Raw genomic sequence first — 20,712 nt, 5'->3', positions numbered from 1 at the left:
GCACTTTTTTTTATTATTGTTTTCATCTTTTATCTTATTATCATGAGTTATCCTGCATGGTGTCTGAGACTGTGTAACTTTGATGCCTTATACTGTCAAACCGCAAACCAAAATCTGTACAAATAAAGTAACCTGAACCTGAACCTGTGTTACGTAGGTGCAGAAGAAAATTCAGTTGCTGAAAAGTGCTACATCATTTTGTAATGCTGTCACATCCAATAGACTGTGGGCAAAAACAAAAAGTATGGCTTGTGAAGTTGGACGTCATTGTGCACACAAGCAATGAGTTTTATCACAGGACAGGCAGGACCTCCAGAGGAAAGACACTTGGACATCCCATTGGTGAAAATGACAGTGCACTTGATCCTTCTTTGCTGATTAATACAAAAAGAACCACATTATTAAGGTATAATTGATTAATTAATGCCAGTCTAACCCCTCCCTCAGGCTTTCCGCAGGGTGCTTTCCCAGTCACAGACAAACATGCCATCTTTGAGTTGGTCTGAAATTGGTCCTTGTTCGTTTTCTTTGATGTGTCCAGGGAACTTTTGCACAGAAAGTGTCAAACAGGAGAAAAAGAGGTCACATTCGGAGGGGTATATGAATGCAATGTCTATTTTATCCATCCCTCTGGCAGATTGTTTGGTTCAGATAAGGATCGGAATCTGATCATCTAAAATACGATGACAGATGTTCTCAATTACAGATTAACATCATTTCTGCACCACAGATTCTCTATGACCTCAATTTCACTACAGCCTCATTTCACTCTAACTGCGTAGTTTTTCACTATGTGAGGTTTTATAAAAAAAATAAATACTGTATATAAATCAACACTTCCCTCTCCAGGAACTTATGAAAACATATTTAATTTATTTTTCACACTTGAAAATGATTTAGAAATGGCATTGGTAAAAGTTTTCATCACTCCTGAAGTGATAAAAGTTTTCTCTCATCAACTAGAGGAAGGGAGAATACGTGGTAAAATTGGATTGTAAAGGGTTTCAGGCACTGACAATATTAAACTAGCAGCCGTACGAGTGAGGGGAACTCTCTGTAGAGCTGCATATCATTTTGTGATATACCAGCTCTTTTAACCATCGCAACTACAAAAGTTTTCAGAATCAGTTTCACAGGTGATGTGAGAGAACCTGGAGCTTTTATTAGAGTATAAATAACAATATCCAGCAAAACGTTTAAAGAGGATAAACAACAGCTCTGAAACATAAAACCATTGTCCAATGTGTGTGTGTGTGTGTGTGTGTGTGTGTGTGTGTGAGGATTATCTCACACCTCACAGCCCAGAGGAAAAGGGTCAGGACATTTGATCACAGATTACATCCACAGAAAACAGCACGTGAACCTGCACACAAACACACACACACTGAAACACACACATACGATACACACACTCCCCTTAGACACATGCTCATGTTGTAAACTGGAGCTCAGTGCATCAGGTAATCAGAGTAAACAAACAGCAAGACTGACCTTTGAACGGTGACACTGTGGTTAAAGGTTGAGTGCTAAATATGGATTTGATCATAAATATCATATTTCAATTACAACAGTGGCAATTTAGTTTAAAAAAAAATCAATTCATAATATACATAAAGCAATAATTACGAATTATAATAACAGGTTTTCGACTTCACGTCATCAATGTCATAATTTCATTGTAATTGTCCTCAGAGAGCTATTGAATCCTTCAATAGACTAGAATTATGGTATAACATGTAGCTTTACAACAGAATACTTTACTTTCTTATTTTTTCTGAATCTATTTACACATTACTACGAGCTGCTAGTGTTCTTAAGGAAAAGCAACTCATAAGGTCTTTTATTTTGGGGGGATTTAGTTTAGTGGTAGCTGATCTATTGTTAGAATGAATGAATTAATTAATGATTTTTTTTTTCGTGTCATGCTACCACTGTGGCCCATCCTGGGATTACAAGACACATTTAATGACAAATACAAGAAAAAAGACTAGACAGTCCTTCCTGTTGGTGTTACCTGCCACACAGGTGTGACATAAATAAACAATTTCAGATTACTTTCAGTACTCAACTATATATCGCTCTTCATCTCATTGCCCAAGCCTTTTCAAGAAATAAAGAAAATGCAAATATATTCAACAGAAAAAGATGGGGCCCTTCTGTGTGGAGTTTGTATGTTCTCCCCGTGCATGCGTGGGTTCTCTCCGGGTACTCCGGCTTCCTCCCACAGACCAAAGACATGCAGGTTAGGTTAACTCTAAAAATTGCCCATACGTGTGAATGAGAGTGTGAATGGTTGTCTGTCTATATATGTTAGCCCTGCAATAGACTGGCGACCTGTCCAGGGTGTACCCGGCCTCTCGCCCGAAGTCAGCTGAGATAGGCTCCAGCTCACCCGTGACCCTAGTGCAGGATAAGCGGTATAGAAAAATGAATGAGCTTCTCCGCATCATCTAACCACACAAATTTGTTATTTGGATCTACCTTACTAAACAATTTTTGTCTTATAGAGTCATAAAAAGGACAGTAGAACACAAAATGACTTTCATTCTCCACCTCTTGGATGTCACATAAATTATAAATTCTATCGTCTTCTGCTGTGCCAACATATCTGCCTGTCTCGATATGAAGACCAAGAATACCAGCTTGTTTAAATCGTTCAAATTATACAAAACATAGTTTTCTGGGCTAAATACCCACATAATAAAAATAACTTTATTATTATTTTTACACTGGTAGTGTTGTAGTTCACACCTTTTAACTGTAACTGCATCATCTGTCTTTCCTTGTATTAATTCCATAAGCAGAGTCCAGATGCAGCAGGGTGATGCACTTCCTGCACTCATAAACAAAAGATATGACTCATTAAGTTCTATGGTGTGTACTGTGTGGAGTCAGCCATGTCGGCTCCAGGCTGTAAAGCACAGGTTGAGATCTTAAACAACATGCCAAGTCAAGCATATATACCACATCATCTCCTCTTCTGACAAAGCTTAATCAGCTGCGCCTTTTATCGCAGTCTCATCTAAACTGAGGGTTCAAAAACCGTGAGCGGAGACAGATCGGACCGGTCCGAGTGCTAGAACTAAAGTGCTAACACAGGTTGTGAGAGTGTGGAAGTGTACAGAGCTCTGTTCAGTAATTCTTAATGGCTTTTAGCATCAGCTGTAATCATTCATGACGTTCTCTTCCTCTAAAAATGACCTTGTACTTGTTCTGTCGCCCCCCACGCAGCACTTTATTTCTTCACTCACTTTTTAGACAGCTCACCAATTTCACGCACACATCCCGATGGCAGAGCTATAGTTTGCTCAATATTAGTTTCTTCTTGTGTGTTGACTGTTCAGCCTGTGTGTGTGAGTGTTCATTTCTGCACTTTAAAACTTGTATGTGTGCAAATGCGCCCAGTGTTTCCAGGTATGGAGCCTGTATGGACCTCACTACTGTATATATGTACTGAGACGGTATAGCATGACAACAATGTGATGCAGCCTTCTACATGTATCACTTCCCATCTTCACTCGCCTGTCATCTAAAAGTCACATGCATCCATCCGTGAGTAAGTGCCTATACACTGTGCATGGCTTTGTTCGCTGTTGTTTTGAGTTTCTTTGTGTGTATGTGTGAAGACAACAGTGTTAGCCTTTATCCACAGGTGTGCACACGAGAGCATTACATGTGACATGTGCATTTCTGGATGTGTGGAAACATGCATCTGTGTTTTCAAAGTAATTGTGCACTTTGCATGTATGCCTGTATGTGTGAAGCCAGTAGATATGTATATAAATATATAGAGATATGCAGATATATAAAGTCATTGGGAGATGTGCTGCATTTGGACCAGCAGTCTGTCTCATGCCAGTTTGTCTGTGTGCATGTGTGTTTGTGTCCTGGTGTGTGTGTGTGTGTGTGTGTATATATGTGTGTGTGGTGAGAACAGCTGCGATCTAGAGCCTGTCGTGGGCGTGAGATAATTAGTGCAGAAGATGATTGTATTATTTGGACGGCCGACCAGCGCCGGAGTTCAAAGTGAAGGGAGGCAGGTGAGCTTGTACGGCCTGCAGCTGCATGTTAAACAACTCAAATGGAATCACAGAAGTCCGCAAAGGGGGGAGGAGGAGTGCAAGAGACAGAAAGAGAGAGAGAGAGACAGACAGACAGACAGACAGAGAGAGAGAGAGAGGAGGGAGGGAAGGAGGGAAGGTGAGAGAAAAACAGCAAATAAATAAGAGTAGCAGGCCAGGAAGGGACGAAGTGGTGGTGAGAAGCCGGTGAGACACAATTAGTGCCAAAAAGACACCACTGAAGTGTAAATCATGCTGTGTTTTGGAGTGCAAATTAAACTGTGATCACTGCTCCCGAATAATATGAAGGAGAATCAAATGAGCTTTGTTTTAAAGCTAGAGAAGTGCCACATGGCGCTGCAGGCCTGTAGGCTGCAACAGAACTGGAAGAATGAATAATCCACACTATGGACACACCTTAAGCTTGCTACTATGTCTATATCACTATAATTATCTAATATCTATCACTTACAAACTTACAATATCGTAAAGGTGCATTCAGATGCACCAGAAAGAGAAATTTCATGTCTTTGTATTTGCACAAAATTTACTTGCAGTCTGTATTATTGCACATTTGGCATATTACAGATTAACGTATCTTGCTACAGTAGCATTGGTTTCCTTTCTTTTCCTTTCCTTCCTTGAGGTCCCTCAAGCCTCAGCGATCCTCTCTGCGGATGTATTGTGCTAATTTCTCAATTCTCAAGTTGTCAAACTAGAACAAATGTGTTTTTGGTTTGAATTTGGGTCACTTACCTCAATCTGTGTCTCTATTCGCCTGATGCTGGATTGTTTCACTGACTCTCCTACGCGTTTGTGCAACCTCTGACATTCTCTTTACGCTGCATCTGAGCACACCTTACTACTAGATCAAGAGTGAAGTCACGTATACCTGCTTTGACTGAGAGGTTGGTGTCGGGCCGTCCACATGATGCATGCATATACGGTAATGGTGCGTTAAAAGATTAAGTTAGAGATGCACACATCTGGCAGCAGAATAGACTTCTCAGTGTGTCTCAAAATAGAACACAGCAGCTCTGCCTCTCTGCAGACTCAACCAGCCCGAACTTCTGCATAATTACAACCACCACATCAATACTCAGTGTTTTTTTTGCTGAGTCCAAAATATCAAAGATATGTTTTGTAGCACTTCTTTTATCCAACCCGCTTTTTTATTTTTTTATTTTCAAGGGGGGCTGCTCTCTCGCTCTGTCACTGTGAGTGCATCAGCGATGTGCAAACTGTACCTGTTCTGGCTGGTTGGCATTGGACAGCGGGATCACCATCCAAATGATGTTGAGGTTGTTGAGGGCGGCGCTGGTGGTGAAAGAGCAGGGCAGGACGGCTGCTTGGCCGCGCGCCACCTGGATGCTGCTCTGGGACACCGTCACATCCAGCGCCCGCACACACACTGCAGGAGAAAGGAGGAGGCAGCGATTAGAGTCTTGTCGCATATACAGCACATAAAGTGTAAGCAAATAAAACAAAAGGACAGAAAAGAGCAGAAAAGGTGGTCACGACTCCCAACAAATACTACTATCATTGCGGTTTGTGATAGAAACTGGACTAGAACAGAAGTATAGGTCTATAAATACAAGTAATAATCAGCAGAACCTCTGCCATCTAGAACCTAAATATATTTCGGAAAGCAAAAAGTCATGTTTAATCTCTGGATGCGTCCTCTCTGCGCCGCCTTTTCATCTTCATACGGCAAAACAAACATGATATCTGAACTGAGCTCCTCTTTTTGAAATGCTCTCAGCAGCTAAACAAACATCTAGACCACACTGTGAAGGATCACATGAAATATGTAAGAGTTATATGGAGAAACAAGATCAGCTGTCTCTTGAGTTATTCATTTCCTAAAACAACTTGCCTCTTGCTGCTTTCATGGGAAAACAGGCTGTATCAATACATACAAAATGAACATGACAAGTGGGGATAGTAATGGTTATTTTGAATACTATTCGCTGCTTCCCGTGCGTACACTGTGCACTAAACAACCACGCATGTTCTCTGGTGCAACAAATGTTAACCATCACCAACTAAGGAGCTGCTTTCCTCATCTGGACTGAGCTGTCAGCTGCAACAGACCCACAGAGACAAATATCTAAATGCTGCATCCTATTTCTAGACCAGCTAAAGACATTACAGCCTAAATTAAGTTAGATCTCCCCCACAAGCATGCATCCATGTCCAAAAAGCCCAGTGGGAAGTAATCTTATCTAAACTTGGTGAGGAGGATGATGGCAGTGATATGATTACAGATAATTGATCATGTCCTGTGAATCGTCCTTGTTAATGATAATGTAAGATGATGATCATGCCATAAGCCAATCACAGAAACCACCAGCATGTATGTGGTATGCAGGAACCAACTTAGTGTAAGCAATGGCCACCTTGCACAACAAAATATACTGTATGTGCATACGACCATGTTATCTGGGTTGTTTTTTTTTATTTTATTCTGCTTATCTGCTGACAATTTGAAAATGAATTTCAGCTGAATTTGAGGTTTTGCATATCACCATCCTCTTCTAGCTGACAGACTGCCTGTTGCTCCCTCTCTGTCTGTCTGAAACCTGCTGGACTTCCTACGCTTCCCCTTCTGCTGGCAGACGCCGCGCGCCCTGCCTGCAGGCTCACTGCCGGCACTAAGGGAGATAGGCAGCGCTTGAACCGCTCCGCTCGGCTACGGTTTATAAGAGATATATTCATGAAAAGACTTCACATAAATTATGCAAGCAATTTCACTTAAAGGCATTATATTCCCCTGGAATGTCAATATGTATCATTTACAGTAGCAGATCCTTGCTGCAACTCAATTGCTGAAATAATAAGTCTGCGTGTTAAGCCGTGCATATACGTCACAACGACGCAGCTAATGAGCTTCAATCATCCCTTATGACATCTCCAATCTCAGACCATGAGTATAAACACAATAAATAAGAAACTCTTAGCTCACGACTCTAATCTGATTGTCCTCTATCCTCTGTGTGCGCAATGTTCACTTCCTGCGCACAATCAATCTATGTTCTTATTGGAGGATTAGCGGCGACAAGGGGGGGGAAGTTCATATAAAAGGTTACAACCTCAACGAAATGCGTGTGAGAAAGGGATGAAGGGAAGGAAAGGAAGGAAAGAAAGAAAGAAAGAAAGAAAGAAAGAAAGAAAGAAAGAAAGAAAGAAAGAAAGAAAGAAAGAAAGAAAGAAAGAAAGATCCTGGAGGAATGAAGATAGAAGGAGCATCTTATCTCTAAGCCTCCTCCAAGGCAGCAGTCTCTCAACCCCACAACAGCTGGAGGGCTCATTTCAAAACACTGGATTAGGGAACCTCTGCGCACAGTGCCTGTAAGCTCCCAAGACCAAACAGGAACACACACACACATAAACATACACATTACATCAAGCATGCACATATGCCCTCTTGACTCACAAACATACCACCCACTATAGTCAAACTCATCAGCGTATGTCATTTGTGACATGTATGGTAGCCCTTTAGGGACACATGTAAAGACCCCGGCGTCTTCACTGAGGCATTGCTTGGCATTGCCTCATTATTGCACACACTTGTGCCAGAGCTTTACAGCTAACTCTTGGGCTGCGCTCATGAGGCATGTCCGGTAGACAGCCACTCTTCCACAAAATGAGCAGGGTTTTATACGTGAGGGTTGAAAGCTGAGACACTCATTGTCAAATATGGCCACACAGATAAAAAAAATGTCCAAACCAAAATACATATATGATGCAGTACAACCACTGTGGCTGTGCTCTTTTGATGATCTGATCCAACCACAAGCAGAATAAAGTGCAATAACGGAGGTGCACTCACTCACCCATAAAGGACGTGCAAACCTGCTGCCAAGCGCTCATCGAGCTCTTGGCAAAACGGTTTCCATCATCACCCGCCATGCAGGAGACCAGGGTTCGAACCCCACCTGGGGCAGTCGGTACCGAGAAACACAATGCAGAAGGCCAGATTGAAATCAGCTAGACAATGTTTTTGGTGAATCTGGCCGGGGCCTTGAAGCAGTTGCTTCTATATTTCCCCACCTGTTTTGTTTCTTTCTAACATGTTCCTTTATTATTCTTGCCCAAGGCTGAGTGTAACACTGAGTTCTGCAGCCTTCATCATATCTCCCAGCTTCAAGTGCAAAGGTGTGATGCAAATGAGGCGTCCATCTCACCGGGTTTACCCACCGAGTCTATCCGTTTTTCTGTCAAACTCACTTTTAGCCCCCGAGCTGCCCTGAGGCGCAGCTCAGCACGGCCCAGACCAGACTGACTGACAAGAAACAGCACAAAACTCACTGATGCTATAGCTCTTCTTGATGCTGACCATCTTGTGCCAAGAGTTATATATACCTTCAGTGGATAAACGCTGCTCTGTCACCTTTTATCACATCACTGTGGTGCGTTATTCCCACGACTTTTACATCCTCTTTTTATGAGCACTTTTAAAAGATTTAACTTCAATGTCAGTGACGCACAGACCAGAATTAAAGAAGGAAAATATTTTTGATTGTAGCAGCTATTTCAGAATTGATTTGCTAATTCAACTTTAACTAAATTTAGATAACTGGCAAATTATCAGTGCAACTGAGCTTCACACATTCACATACAGGAGCTCCCTGGTGGTTTTTGGGAAGAGTGTCAAAATAAGATTGGCATTTCCTGTTTGTGAATGGATGATAATATCTCAAGAGATAAAAGGGAAATAGTTTTTTCCCCTCATATCCTATTTTTTGTGTGTTTTTGATCTTCACATCAATAAAGTGACAAAAATTGAGAGACTTGCTGTGCAAAATAAAAAACATCATATTTGTCAGACATGAAATGAGCAGCATCTGAAATTAACTACGAAGCTCAGCTCAATGAACAATGTGCTGATCTGAAGTGACGAGGGAGGAAGTAACAAAGGGGATGACAGAGGAGAGTTAAAGACGTGATGTGACTGTGGAAAGAAAAGTTTGAGCAGAGGGGCAAAAGAGTAATAGGAGAGCGATGCGCTGTGAGAAAGGAGGAGAGAGGAGTGAGAAAAACAAATCAGCGAAAAGACAGAAAGAGGAAGGATAAAGAGGGGTGAACGCTGTTGTTTCCAGAGAGGCCTAAGCGATGAAGCCACCCCAGGCAGCGCTAGCAGTGCTTGTGGAACGACGGAGAGAAACCAACCAACAGCGTGGCTCCATGAAAACAGCTCCGTCTCCTCGTTCGAGAGCCAAGTGTCAAAACTGCTGTTGATTAATGTATGAGAAAACCATACACCTCAGAGAGCAGGGAAGCTGCTCTCTGTATGTGTGTGCGCGACGCGTGTGTGTGTGTCTCACTCAATGCAACCATGATGGGATGGAGAACCAATGCAGGGTGAATACAACACTTCCACTCATTCTCTCTCTCTCTCTCTCTCTCTCTCTCTCTCTCTCTCTCTCTCTCTCTCTCTCTCTCTCTCTCTCTCTCTCTCTCTCTCTCTCTCTCTCTCTCTCTCTCTCTCTCTCTCTCTCTCACACACACACACACACACACACACACGCACAGACAATCCCTGCTTGGCAAGTAATTTGCATCCTGTGTTTTTTATTCATGTGGCTCTTTTATTCATAGGCTTTACTTTTATTTCAGTTTCAAACAGATGCCCCCGATGCTGTGATGTGATGAGCCTCTGGCACAGCTTCATTGGGTGGGCTAGCCTAGGACACACACACACACACATATATGCATACACACACCGAACATATTGTTTAAGTAAGTTGATTGATGATTGTGGGTAAAAGTCTGGCATAAGAGGGACAGCAGGACAAACAGTGATACATATGTAAAAGTAAGATAAATCACTTCGTTTTTCTTCCTTTTTGCAGGTTGCAAAGAATTTCCTGTTGTCTCCAAGTTTCTACTTTTTCCCCCTTTTTTTTGCCATTTTCCAAACTGTAGCCTACCACCAATATTCAAATTTAAGCCAGAAAGCAATGTTAAAAATGTCAGTCGGTCAGTTTCAAGTGTGTTATCCACCTTTTGTCAGCAGCATTTTCTCCAAGTGTGAGACTTCTTAGGAAGTGCGATGGGAAGAGTTAAGAGGGAGCGATGAGAGATTGAGCATAAAATCATATTCCTCCTGCTTCAGGCGTGACAGTTGGCAGCTCTGATCACATTTCATGTTTAATCTGCATCTTTTTAGAATTTCGTTTCGGCCTTTGCAGCTCCTTTAGTTCAGGCTTAGAAGTGAATTCACTGCAAGGACAATAAAAAATACTAATAGCTACCATGAAATCACAAACACACCTACACGTGGATTCAATGTGCACCGACACCTGTGCCCACACACGGATGGAGCTCTGTGTCCCGTTCTCTTGCCGCGGACCCGAGGGCTTCGCGATGAGCCGTGTGTTCGTGTATACGTGGCCGACCGACCCTGTGATGTTGCCACTGCCTGTGAGGCACCAAGGCGAACCAACGAGCGAGCAAAGACATCCGTGTGAAACTCAGGTGGCGTGGTAGTGTACCCAGCTGCTCGATAGCAACTCATCAAGCACCGCGCTCAAAGCACTGCTGAGGTAAAAATAAAGTCACCAACCAACTCATTTATCATCCTGTGCTAACGGTTAGCTTCAAAGGAAATGTTCCAGATCCTTCCTAATGTTTCCGAGTAGTGTGTGGCACTCTGTTTTTTTTTTTTAATTTTGAGAGATTTTAAGAGTTAAATAGGGAGACACCACCTTCATATCTTCACATAAAGTATGAAACTGCAGCCAAGAGTTGGTTAGCTTAAGTTAGCATCAACTGGGAACAAGTAAATGGCTTTCCCACTAGATTTAGTCACATACTGTAGCCTATTTATCATTTATTTGTTATCTTTCATTCATTCATTCATTCATTTATCATCTATGCAAGGCTAAAGCTGTAGGTGCTGGCTGCATATAGCTGTTCATCGGTCCAGTTCATATTTAAAGGGACATTGTGTAGCTTCTCCTGTTATCTATTCATGAAAATTGATTATTTCGTTCAAAAGTATGTTTTTCATTAAACAGTAATCACCCCCATCAACAAACTGAAGTGTTCCGATAAGCTCTGAATTTGCCGTTCATATCATTCATAATAGCAGTCGGGCAGACGGCCATCGCTAACAAACCAGATGTCATTTTAGTCACAGAAGTCGAGAGAAAGCCGGTAAAACGTGGGTCAGGTAAACAATACCACACCGCCATGACAACATATTGCCATGTGTATTGTTTGCCTCGTGCTGACGGACCACTTGTTTACATAGAGGCTTGTTTACTTTATGCCGTTACGTGCAGCGGCTGTCATCCGTCTGCCGTCTGCCCAATTTCACGTGAATGCAGCATGAAAAATACGATTGAGTTGCTTGCGATATACAACTGCAACGCTAGATGGGAGTAATTCCTACACAATGTCCCTTTAAGAGTTCATCAGTCCTCTCAAATACAGTATTGACAAGAAAGATAATGAGAAACTATACTGTCAAAAACATAAAAATGTTATTTTTTTGAGCACTCAAGCTACATGTGATAGTAATAAGCTGTAACTCACTTTCGCTGGATAAGGCTGCGAGAGGATGTTACACATCAGAGTAAACAAACTTAACCTTTAGGACAGGCCTGTTTATAACCACGGTCCATAGAGACCACATTATAAAAGGTCCTCATTCATATTTCACAAAGAGGCAAACGTTGGCCCCGTCTACTGTGTACAGAGCACAAACACTCTCTGCCAACAACAGGAACTTTCTGCTTTTTTGCGTGCATGCACTCTACTGGTTCAAAGGTTGTGCTTCATGTTTAATTATGATTTTATGATCAAATAAATACTGACTGTGTTGGGTCAAAGGGAACTCATATCATGCATCCGCTGTGAGTCTCATTTCCTTTCCTCTCTTTTCCTTTCCTTTCCCTCTTCAGCCCATCCAGCAAACCCTCATCCAATGAAAGAGCCTTAAAAATCTCTTGCTCATCCTCGCCCTCATCCCCTGCCCTGCCCATCCTAGTTGACCTATTAGCCACAGCCAACTCCCGAACAGGGCCCACTGACTAGCCTACATAGCTTAATACTCTCCTCTGAACTGTACTGAGTCTGACTAGTCCAGCTTACCGCTCTCCTAATGCACTGCTACTATAAATGCAAGGCCTGGTAGCCCACATACAGGCGGCATGAGGCTAAAAGCATGGTTAACACACCAAATGTTTCATATTATTTACATTACATAAATAATATGCACTCCTTAGCCTGGTCACATGCTGTACACAAACAAGCATACATCACATGAGGAGCAGCACATCCCCACTGGCTCCTCATGAGGCAGCTTGTTTGGGATGATGCAGCTGACTGCTGTTTTTGCGCAATTAGCCTACAAACCCTGTACTCAAACTTGCACTCTCATCTAAACAAAGTGGTAATATTAGTTTTTATCATACCAAAAAACAATTCAGTAATTGTAATATCGAGATATGTATTCACAGGAAGTCAAAACATAATTTAAAGTGTCACGAATCGCCGTTTCCAAAAAGTGAGTTACTTCATAAAGAGGAATATCTTCTCTTATGCCACAAGCCCAAGAGTAATTGTTAATGCAAATGAACAGAGGGAAAGTTATTGTGAACAAGCTGACGGGTGATCAAACCAGCGTGCTCGGCTGTGTGCACTGAGCAAGCAGAAGGTTGAAGTAGGCCACTGCCCTCGTGCACAGATAAGCCCGGGCACTGGAAGACTACTGCTAAAGCAGCAAACAGATGGCTCTGCACATGCAGCCCTGGACACAGCTACACACACACACACACAATGTCCAAAAAACATCAAGTACCAACTTCAGTGGCGTACACCAATCACAAATATACAGCACTAATCGAAAACACTGCTGACATACTTGGTCATACTGCATACCAAGAATAAAAAAAATAAAAAATAAAAATAAAAGCATGCTGTTTTACAAGTTCCCAGCACATGTTGTTGCTGTATGTTGTTTTTAATGACAGCTGAGGAACCAGACCTGGATTTCCCCAAAGAAACAGACTCTTGTTCCTGTCAGCCAGCAGCCACCTCGCAGCCTTCATACCGTCTCCACTCGCTGGCGGACTTGCATGTTTGGCAAACCTGTCACAGTGTCTGCACGTAAAAAACCCAACATACTGGCAAGCATACTGATCCGCCAGTAAGATGACATGATTGGCATGACGCTTTGTTTTGCTATTTGGCAGCTGCCATTCTCAAGTCCCTTTTCTCGCTGGGTGACAATGGCCTGGTTCTGCCAAAGCCAAGCAGCAAAGGGCACCTGCACATCTGGTATGTGTGGGTGTAGAGGTGAGTTAGAGCGATCAAGGGCGTAAAAAAACTGCAGAATTCCCACAGTGTTTTCTTTTACTTGACACAGACACAGATGAAATCATCTCAAAGGTCAAATCAATCAAAACAAACCCCCGCGTAGACCAGTTTGTTGAGGTCCCACATGTATACGTAGCACATACAGTTTTCCATAGATGCTTGCTGCACCTCTGGACCCTGAAACTATTGTGTTGTGGAAACATGGCACCGTTTCCCTCCACGTCCTCCATGTCTGCTGCAGGCTACGGCCAGACTCCTGGCACCGTCTCCACTGTCTGCACGGCACAGGTGAACACAAATACAGTCTAAGCTTCTCACTCATCCAGCCAGAGCCTCGCAGCACCAGCCAGCTGATAATACTCGAGGACTATTCCTGGAACTATAGCGTTTAGCCTAAGGTAACCTTGTCTGATGGCCCTTCGTTAGTAATTGGCTTGTAGGCAGCGATTGCTCTCCCCCCCCCCCCCCCCCCCCCCCCCCCCCCCCCCCCCCTCTCTCTCTTTCTCTGCATCGACTTACCCGTCTTTGTTCTTTTCTTTGTTTCTTTTCCCACTCACTCAGCCTGGTTTGATCTCTCCCCCCTTCCTCCTCTCTCTCTCTCGGCCTTCCTCCCCCTCTCTGCAGTAGTAGTTCTCCAAATGAAGACAGTGATGTTAAGCCCGCCAACACCGGCCGGGACACCTGGGAGCTGCAGCGCTTCCACGGGTGATTTGGTCAGCGCGGTTCTCCCGCAATAAGGGCCTGTAATGATTTATCTTCTGTTTGAGTCCCTGTGTGGCTCACCTTCACCATGAACCCTTGCTCAACTCAGCACCACTTGTGTGTACTATCAGAGGGATGCGGTGGAGCAAAATCCCACACCACAGCTGATTTCAGATACATTTAATTGGCTGCATTTTAAGGAAATTGTGTGTCGGATATTAGATAAATCTTTATTTTTAACAGAAATGTAATACAGTAAAATAGGTTTAAGTGAAGCTGGAGATCATATCAATAGCATCTGTGTTATAAACCGTCTTTAAACCAGTGTTTACACCCTGCTTCATGTTGTTGTTGTTGAAGTTGTTTGACCTCAGTCAGTCCTACAGTAAAAGTGTTTATATAGCACAGTGCAGTGATAGACATAAGAGTTGAACTGTGGGGGCCTAATGCCTGGGTGAATACAGATAAATCTCTCTCTCGACTGTGCTATCAATTAAAGGCATTAGAGAAGTTATACATATAATTGTGTGATACAAATATTCAATTTTTTTTTTTTTTTTTACTATTTAAGGGGAGACACTACAGGTGAATAGGGTAAAAATTTAAAATAACAGATATCACCATGAAACTTCCCAAGTTTATCACTTACATTAAGACAAATGTTTTTTTGTATTACAAGTTTTGTCAAATTTTATGTTTAAATATGTAAATGAGACAATATCTGATGAATTATGCGCTAATTTACATACATTTCCAGAACCGGAATCTGAAAAATGGATAAAGCCACTTTCAAAATTCTTCTTTTATTTTGTTGACATATTAGAGTCAGAAGTTTTTACAGAGGGGATTTTCGCCATGTTTTTAGGAATGGCTTTGAATGATATGTCAACAATCCCCTCTGTAAAAACCTTCAGAATCAGGAATAAAACTGGAAGGTTTGGTGTCAGTAAGTGCTGCTGAAGTGGAGATTTCGGGTTCAGAGTCTGAGGAAAAACTCATTTTGAGAAAACAGCCTTTAAAGACTTGTACTGTAAAATTCCATAGATTGTTAATGTAAATCATACTTTTATGATTGGTTGTGGATACGGAGGAAATTACCATTTTTGGAGCCTATATCGTTGTTCAGGAGAGAGAGCTTTACAATGATACCTGACATGACATGGGTCAGACAACAAGCACAGCACAGTATGTCACAGTAGCTGCTAACTTTTGGTGAATTTAGGAGAAATCTACTGACGGAAGAGACAACATGAAGTAAGATGAACACCTTAATGTGGATTTTCTACCATTTATTTTGACTTTTATGAAAGAAGACATGTTAAGGAGGAAAAATAGCCCAAAATCTCAAAATTGACCAGTGCATGAAAAAACATTGTTTTTGCCTGTAGTGTCTCGCCAAAAAGCTTGTGTTTTGGATTTTAAACTGAGACATAACAGTTACTGTCACACTCAAGATCAGTCTCAACAAACTTGTGCTATATTTGAAAGGACCGAGAACCAAGTGGTTGCTTTTCACCAGCTGTCTTCAAACACACACACACACACACACACACATTTCCCCTGAACTTTTTTGCCCCCCCAGTGCCACAAAGGTTTGTGCTCTCCCCGTGGACAGCTGCTCTCAGCTGACTCTGCCATGACATACGACCGGCCAAGTGATGCATGTTGTCATTTAGAGAAGAAATATCAACAACTATTGATTCCCTTCAAAAAGCCATTTGAATCCCATTTAGAAGGGCCTTTTGTTTACACTGCTGTCTCATTTAGTGACGCCATTTATAGATCAGCACAGTCATCTTTTGAAGCATTTGTTTTCGGCTGATCTAGAAACAGAAGAAGAGGGGGAGTGGGCTGACATGGATTTGTTTTTTTATTAAACAGACATTTCCCATCATCTCCCACTTTCAAAGAAGCACTGCTTATAAATAGCATCGCAAATACGCACATAAGGTACTGTAAGTCATTTTGAGAACTCAGATTATATTATGAGATTTTATTGTCTGACAATACATAAGCATTTCCAATAACAGCCGAGCTCAGCCTCCTCCTTGCATAACAAATAATGTGTGTGACATTACATCAGAGCTGAAGCCTCCAAATGGAAAAGGACTTATATGGACACTAAACAACATCAAGAACACACCACAGACCTCTGATTATTGCACTCCTTCAATCTGCTTTAATTTCTGTCTCAACCAGCTCTGGACTACTTCTTCTAATCAGATGTAAATAATAAACTGAAGTACATTTGAAATGGTAATTCAGAGAAAACTCAAAAAAGTGCTTCTGTGTGGAGAGTTGTGGTCTTTTTTCTTTCTTTCTTTCTGTCTTCCTTTTTTTTTGCGCACAATCCCTTTGATGTGAGCTTGTGTCTAGGTGTTGACCAGCATGGTGATGCTTTCTAAGTTATTCAGCGTTTGGAAGTTTGATGTAGGTCAAAAGCTGGCTCAGCAAACACTGGGAACCAGAGCCTACATTCTCATTCTGCACACTGGTCAAATTTACATGCCATTTCATTCAATGGAAAAAAAAAAACTTTACTGCGCTGTGTAACACACACATTCGTGCGAAGACACACACATTCACCTCCGTCTTTCCCCCACTATTCAGCAAAAAACAGCTCTTAAAAAAAAAAAAAAAAGAAAAAGAGAAAAAAATCAACACAAACACGCTGAGTCGGCTCTCTTCAGGCGGTGAGGGCTGTTTCCCAGACAGCAAGGGAACCAAGAAGTCAAAAGCACCAAACTCTGATCACTGAGAAGTTTTCTTACACTGATCAGTCAAAAGCAACTCTTTGAACAGCTCAACGGCTATTAGTGTATTTTACACATAACAATGTGAGCATACCTTACATTTAATTATGGATTTATTCATCATTTAAAGGGATGGTTCAACATTTTGGCAAATTGGCCCATTGTTGTAATCCCTCATAGCAGTACTGTAGGTTCGTTACCTTTAATTGTCGGTGCAAGCTATTTTTAGAACGGCGGAGCAGAGCCGCTAGCTGCTCAGAGCTACGCTACGGAGGCTAATGGGATTTCTTGGTTTCCCTCATCAAACTCATCAAATACGCAATTCAACAACTCCAAAACGCTCTGGTGGACAAGTTGTGACCTGCACATTCACCACGTTATGAGATAATAACAGCACGTTACCAGACAGAGTTGTTTTAGAGGTAAATTCATGCGAAACCGCTGATGTGCGTTGCCTTCAGGGGCAGTTTTTCATCAAGCAGTCTCTGCATTCGCCTCGAAAACAACTCTGTCTGGTAACGTTCTGTTGTTATCTCATAGTGTGGTGAATGTGCAGCTCACAACTTGTCCACCAGAGCGTTTTGGAGTTGTTGGCTTGTGTATTTGATGAGTTTGATGAGGGAAACCAAGAAATCTCATTAGCCTCCGTAGCGTAGCTCTGAGCAGCTTGCGGCCCTGCTCTGCCGTTCTAAAAATAGCTTGCACCGACAATTAAAGGTAACAAACCTACTGCTATGACTATAGGGATTATGGCAATGGGCCAATTTGCCAAAATGTTGAAATATTCCTTTAACTTATCAACCAAACTGTGACAGACCTATAAACCTCACAGCGTTGATATTTTTCAGCGTTTACCTCATACACTGATTATCCACAAGTTGTGAATGTTGTTATACAGTATGTGTACACACATACCCCACAATGTGTGTGACAGTGGTTTCCCATTGGGAGAGTGGTCTCTGACTTTTGCCCCACTGCATATGTATATGTCCACATGATCAGCTGCACCACTGATACCGGTCGTAGTGTTATGGCTGATCAGTGTATATGCACACATTTGTTTATTATGCTGATATACTTATGTTGCCTAATTTATTCATTTAAACACAGCACTAACACACACCAACTGTTAATTGCTCAGTAAGGTATTATTGGAGGCACTCATTGACTTCAACATAGCGTCCCATTGAGAGCTCAGAGGTTCCTCACTGGAGCTCTTGTCGCTCCCAAAGTGAAGCCGGCGTGGCTGCACTTTGGGAGTTAGATAATGCTGTTGTCAGTCAGTGACCTCTTCCTTGGTAACAGGCGCTGTGTAAGCCTCTGTGCATGTGTGTGTTCTTGTGTGTGTGTATGTGTGCACGCCTGTGTGTTTATGCATGTGCTCGATGGAGCAGAGCCCCAATGCCGAGCACATCTGCTCCGGACGCCCCTGGCACTGCCATATGGCTGGCAAACACGCCTCCTACTCCTCCTCCACAAAGAGAGAGTTTGCAATGAAAAGGGAAAATGAGTGAATATGAGTGTGCGTGTATGACGGGGGGGAGAAAGAAAAAAAAAAAGACAGTGCGAGGGAAGGAAGGCAGAAGAGAGTAACAGCTGATGAATGAGGAGCCGCACGTGCTGCCCATTAGGCATAGCGGACAGATCCACTCCACCTCCAAACACACTAATGTTTTAAACACCACAACACGACTGCTTTCTTCCATCCACACCATGCCGGAGTCAAATGCTGATTATGTAACAGCTTACCTCTTAGCCACAGTCTTCACCTGACTAGAGTGATTAATGGGTGGCAAGATAGCCCAACAAATGGTGTTGTATAGCTTTATATCAAGGTGAGTTCCATGCTTTCCAGGTTTAGGGATGCTCGTACAACAGCTGAGGAGAATTTTATGAGGCTTCCCTAAACCCAGAGGGAAGGAAACGCAGCCAAGAACAAGCAAAGTCACCTTTTTATAGCCATATTCCTCCAAAAATGGCCTTCTAATCTTTTAAATATGACATTCAAACACCTGGCTGTTTGGTTTGGAGTTGGCTCTGCTCCCAGAGGAATCACTGAGAATCATGATGGATTCCAGTTGTGGTTTCAATACACCCCTAGAAACACAGCTTCACTGTTTCTCCATATCTTCGGAGTGTTCAAATTCACTCATTTACAGGTTTTCACTGGTTTGTTCTCACTGGAGGACTTCCTCCCTGTGAGCTCCTTGCTGGCAAATGAAAATAAACATCTGGTGACTCTATATGTGTCCAATTTCATCAGAATTACCCGACACGTTCCCCATGGTGAAGGCCAGCTGAGACTAAGAGGAGAAGTGGTTAAAATGGAAATAATCATATCTCTCCGATTCATATTCCGCACTAAATATCAACCGTTAACATAGCACCGTACTGTTTATTTCATCAGAACTGGAACTTACCACCCGCCGCATCCCCAGAAGATACACGTCACACCATATCACATCCAACTTCAGCAGTTGTATGAGATGTGGGGTTCAAGTTCAAGCTCTTCGTTTTGCTTTTTACCATTTCAAAGGCCACGGCGCGTACTGAAGTTTAGGCCTTGCTTATATCTGACATGTGGATCTTTCTGAGCACGATGTACAGTATCAGAGGCACCAGGCGTTGCTTTAAACTCCTTCCTCCTTCCCTCCTCCTCCTCCTCGTCATCCTGCCTATCTCTTCTTATCTCCGGCAGCTCCTTCCGTCTCTTCTCTTCCCTCTCTCTCTCCCCTCTCCTCTGCAGCCTGGGGCCTTTCATGTGGGCTGCGTTAATATGAGGAAATCAATACCTTCACTACGTCGGCTGTCGAGGTACAGGTCGGAGACTTGGTAGTGGGGATGGGGGAGGAGGAGGGGTTGCGCTGGGAGGGTGGGGATGGAGGTGTGTGTTTGTGTGTGGGAGGGATGGGGTGAAGGGGTGGGGTGGGGTGGGGTGGGTATATTGCTCAATAAACGCAGGCCCATTGATCTTTTCTGCACGTCTCTGTGCGCGTGAAGGTCCGCCGAGACTCTGCCAGGCCTGACTGACAGGCAGTGAGCTGGCCCTGGGCCTCAAAGGGCGACCACGAGTGTGTACGTGCGTGTGTGTGTGTGTGTCCATGGTCATGTGAGACTTGTAAATAAACTGTATGAGAGCCTTGTTCGATGACCGTGGTAGGAAAATCGCAATACAACAAGATTAAATATTCACTCATAAATAAACATCCTGCTTTCAACATGTTAAGAGTTCACAGAAATTATTTTTTGAAGGACAAAGTGCTTTAATGATTATATAGTAGAATGGCTCCTGCCTGTTGTTGTGTTAACTAAGTGGCAATGAACACTTGTAGGGTAATATCGACAACAAATAGTGTCACTGTCCAAAGCAAACGATGCATCATCTAAATGTCAGCTTCTAATGAGCTGGACAAACAGCCTTGTTTTCAGTTTCTAAAAGAGATTTCTCTCCACCCATGAAAAAACACGTAATCCTCTAAATGATCTTCTAAGTCACTAGAACTGGCACTTTTCATTTAACAGCGACAACAACTTATATTAAATTGACAAAAAGCCTCATAGTGATTGTTGTCTTATTGCCTGTTCCTTTCAGTCCTGACTTTCAGTTGGTTTGATCTACGTTTATGTCATCGGAGGTTCGTGTCTACGATAATACGCTTTAACGTGATCTAGATAAAGAGAAAGGAGCAAATGGATTCTGCTGCTTTTTGTGGCCGTCTTGAAAGAGCTAGACTGACAGAGAGCTGCCAACCCAGGGATTAATGGATGACCCACCACTCTAAATAGGAAAAAGAAAAATGAAAGTATCTTGAAATTACACTTGAGTTTCTGTTTCTCCAACACTCCCACCTGTCAGCTTTTCCAAA

The 20,712-nt window shown here is 42.6% G+C and overlaps 1 protein-coding gene across 1 annotated transcript in view; it reads right to left on the bottom strand.

Annotated features, from left to right (window-relative positions):
- igsf11 (immunoglobulin superfamily member 11) overlaps window positions 1–20,712 on the bottom strand; it is a 116,078-nt gene that overhangs the window by 13,976 nt on the left and 81,390 nt on the right. Inside the window, exon 3 of the mRNA XM_083985850.1 lies at window positions 5,309–5,472. Within this exon, the coding sequence (XP_083841976.1) occupies window positions 5,309–5,472 (164 nt within the window). The remainder of the gene's footprint in view (window positions 1–5,308; window positions 5,473–20,712) is intronic.

The sequence above is a fragment of the Trachurus trachurus genome (assembly GCF_905171665.1).
Source record: "Trachurus trachurus genome assembly, chromosome: 13".
In the NCBI taxonomy this organism is placed as follows: Eukaryota; Metazoa; Chordata; class Actinopteri; order Carangiformes; family Carangidae; genus Trachurus; species Trachurus trachurus.
The sequence above is the reverse complement of the archived record's forward strand: the minus strand, read 5'-3'. Positions and strand labels throughout refer to the sequence as shown.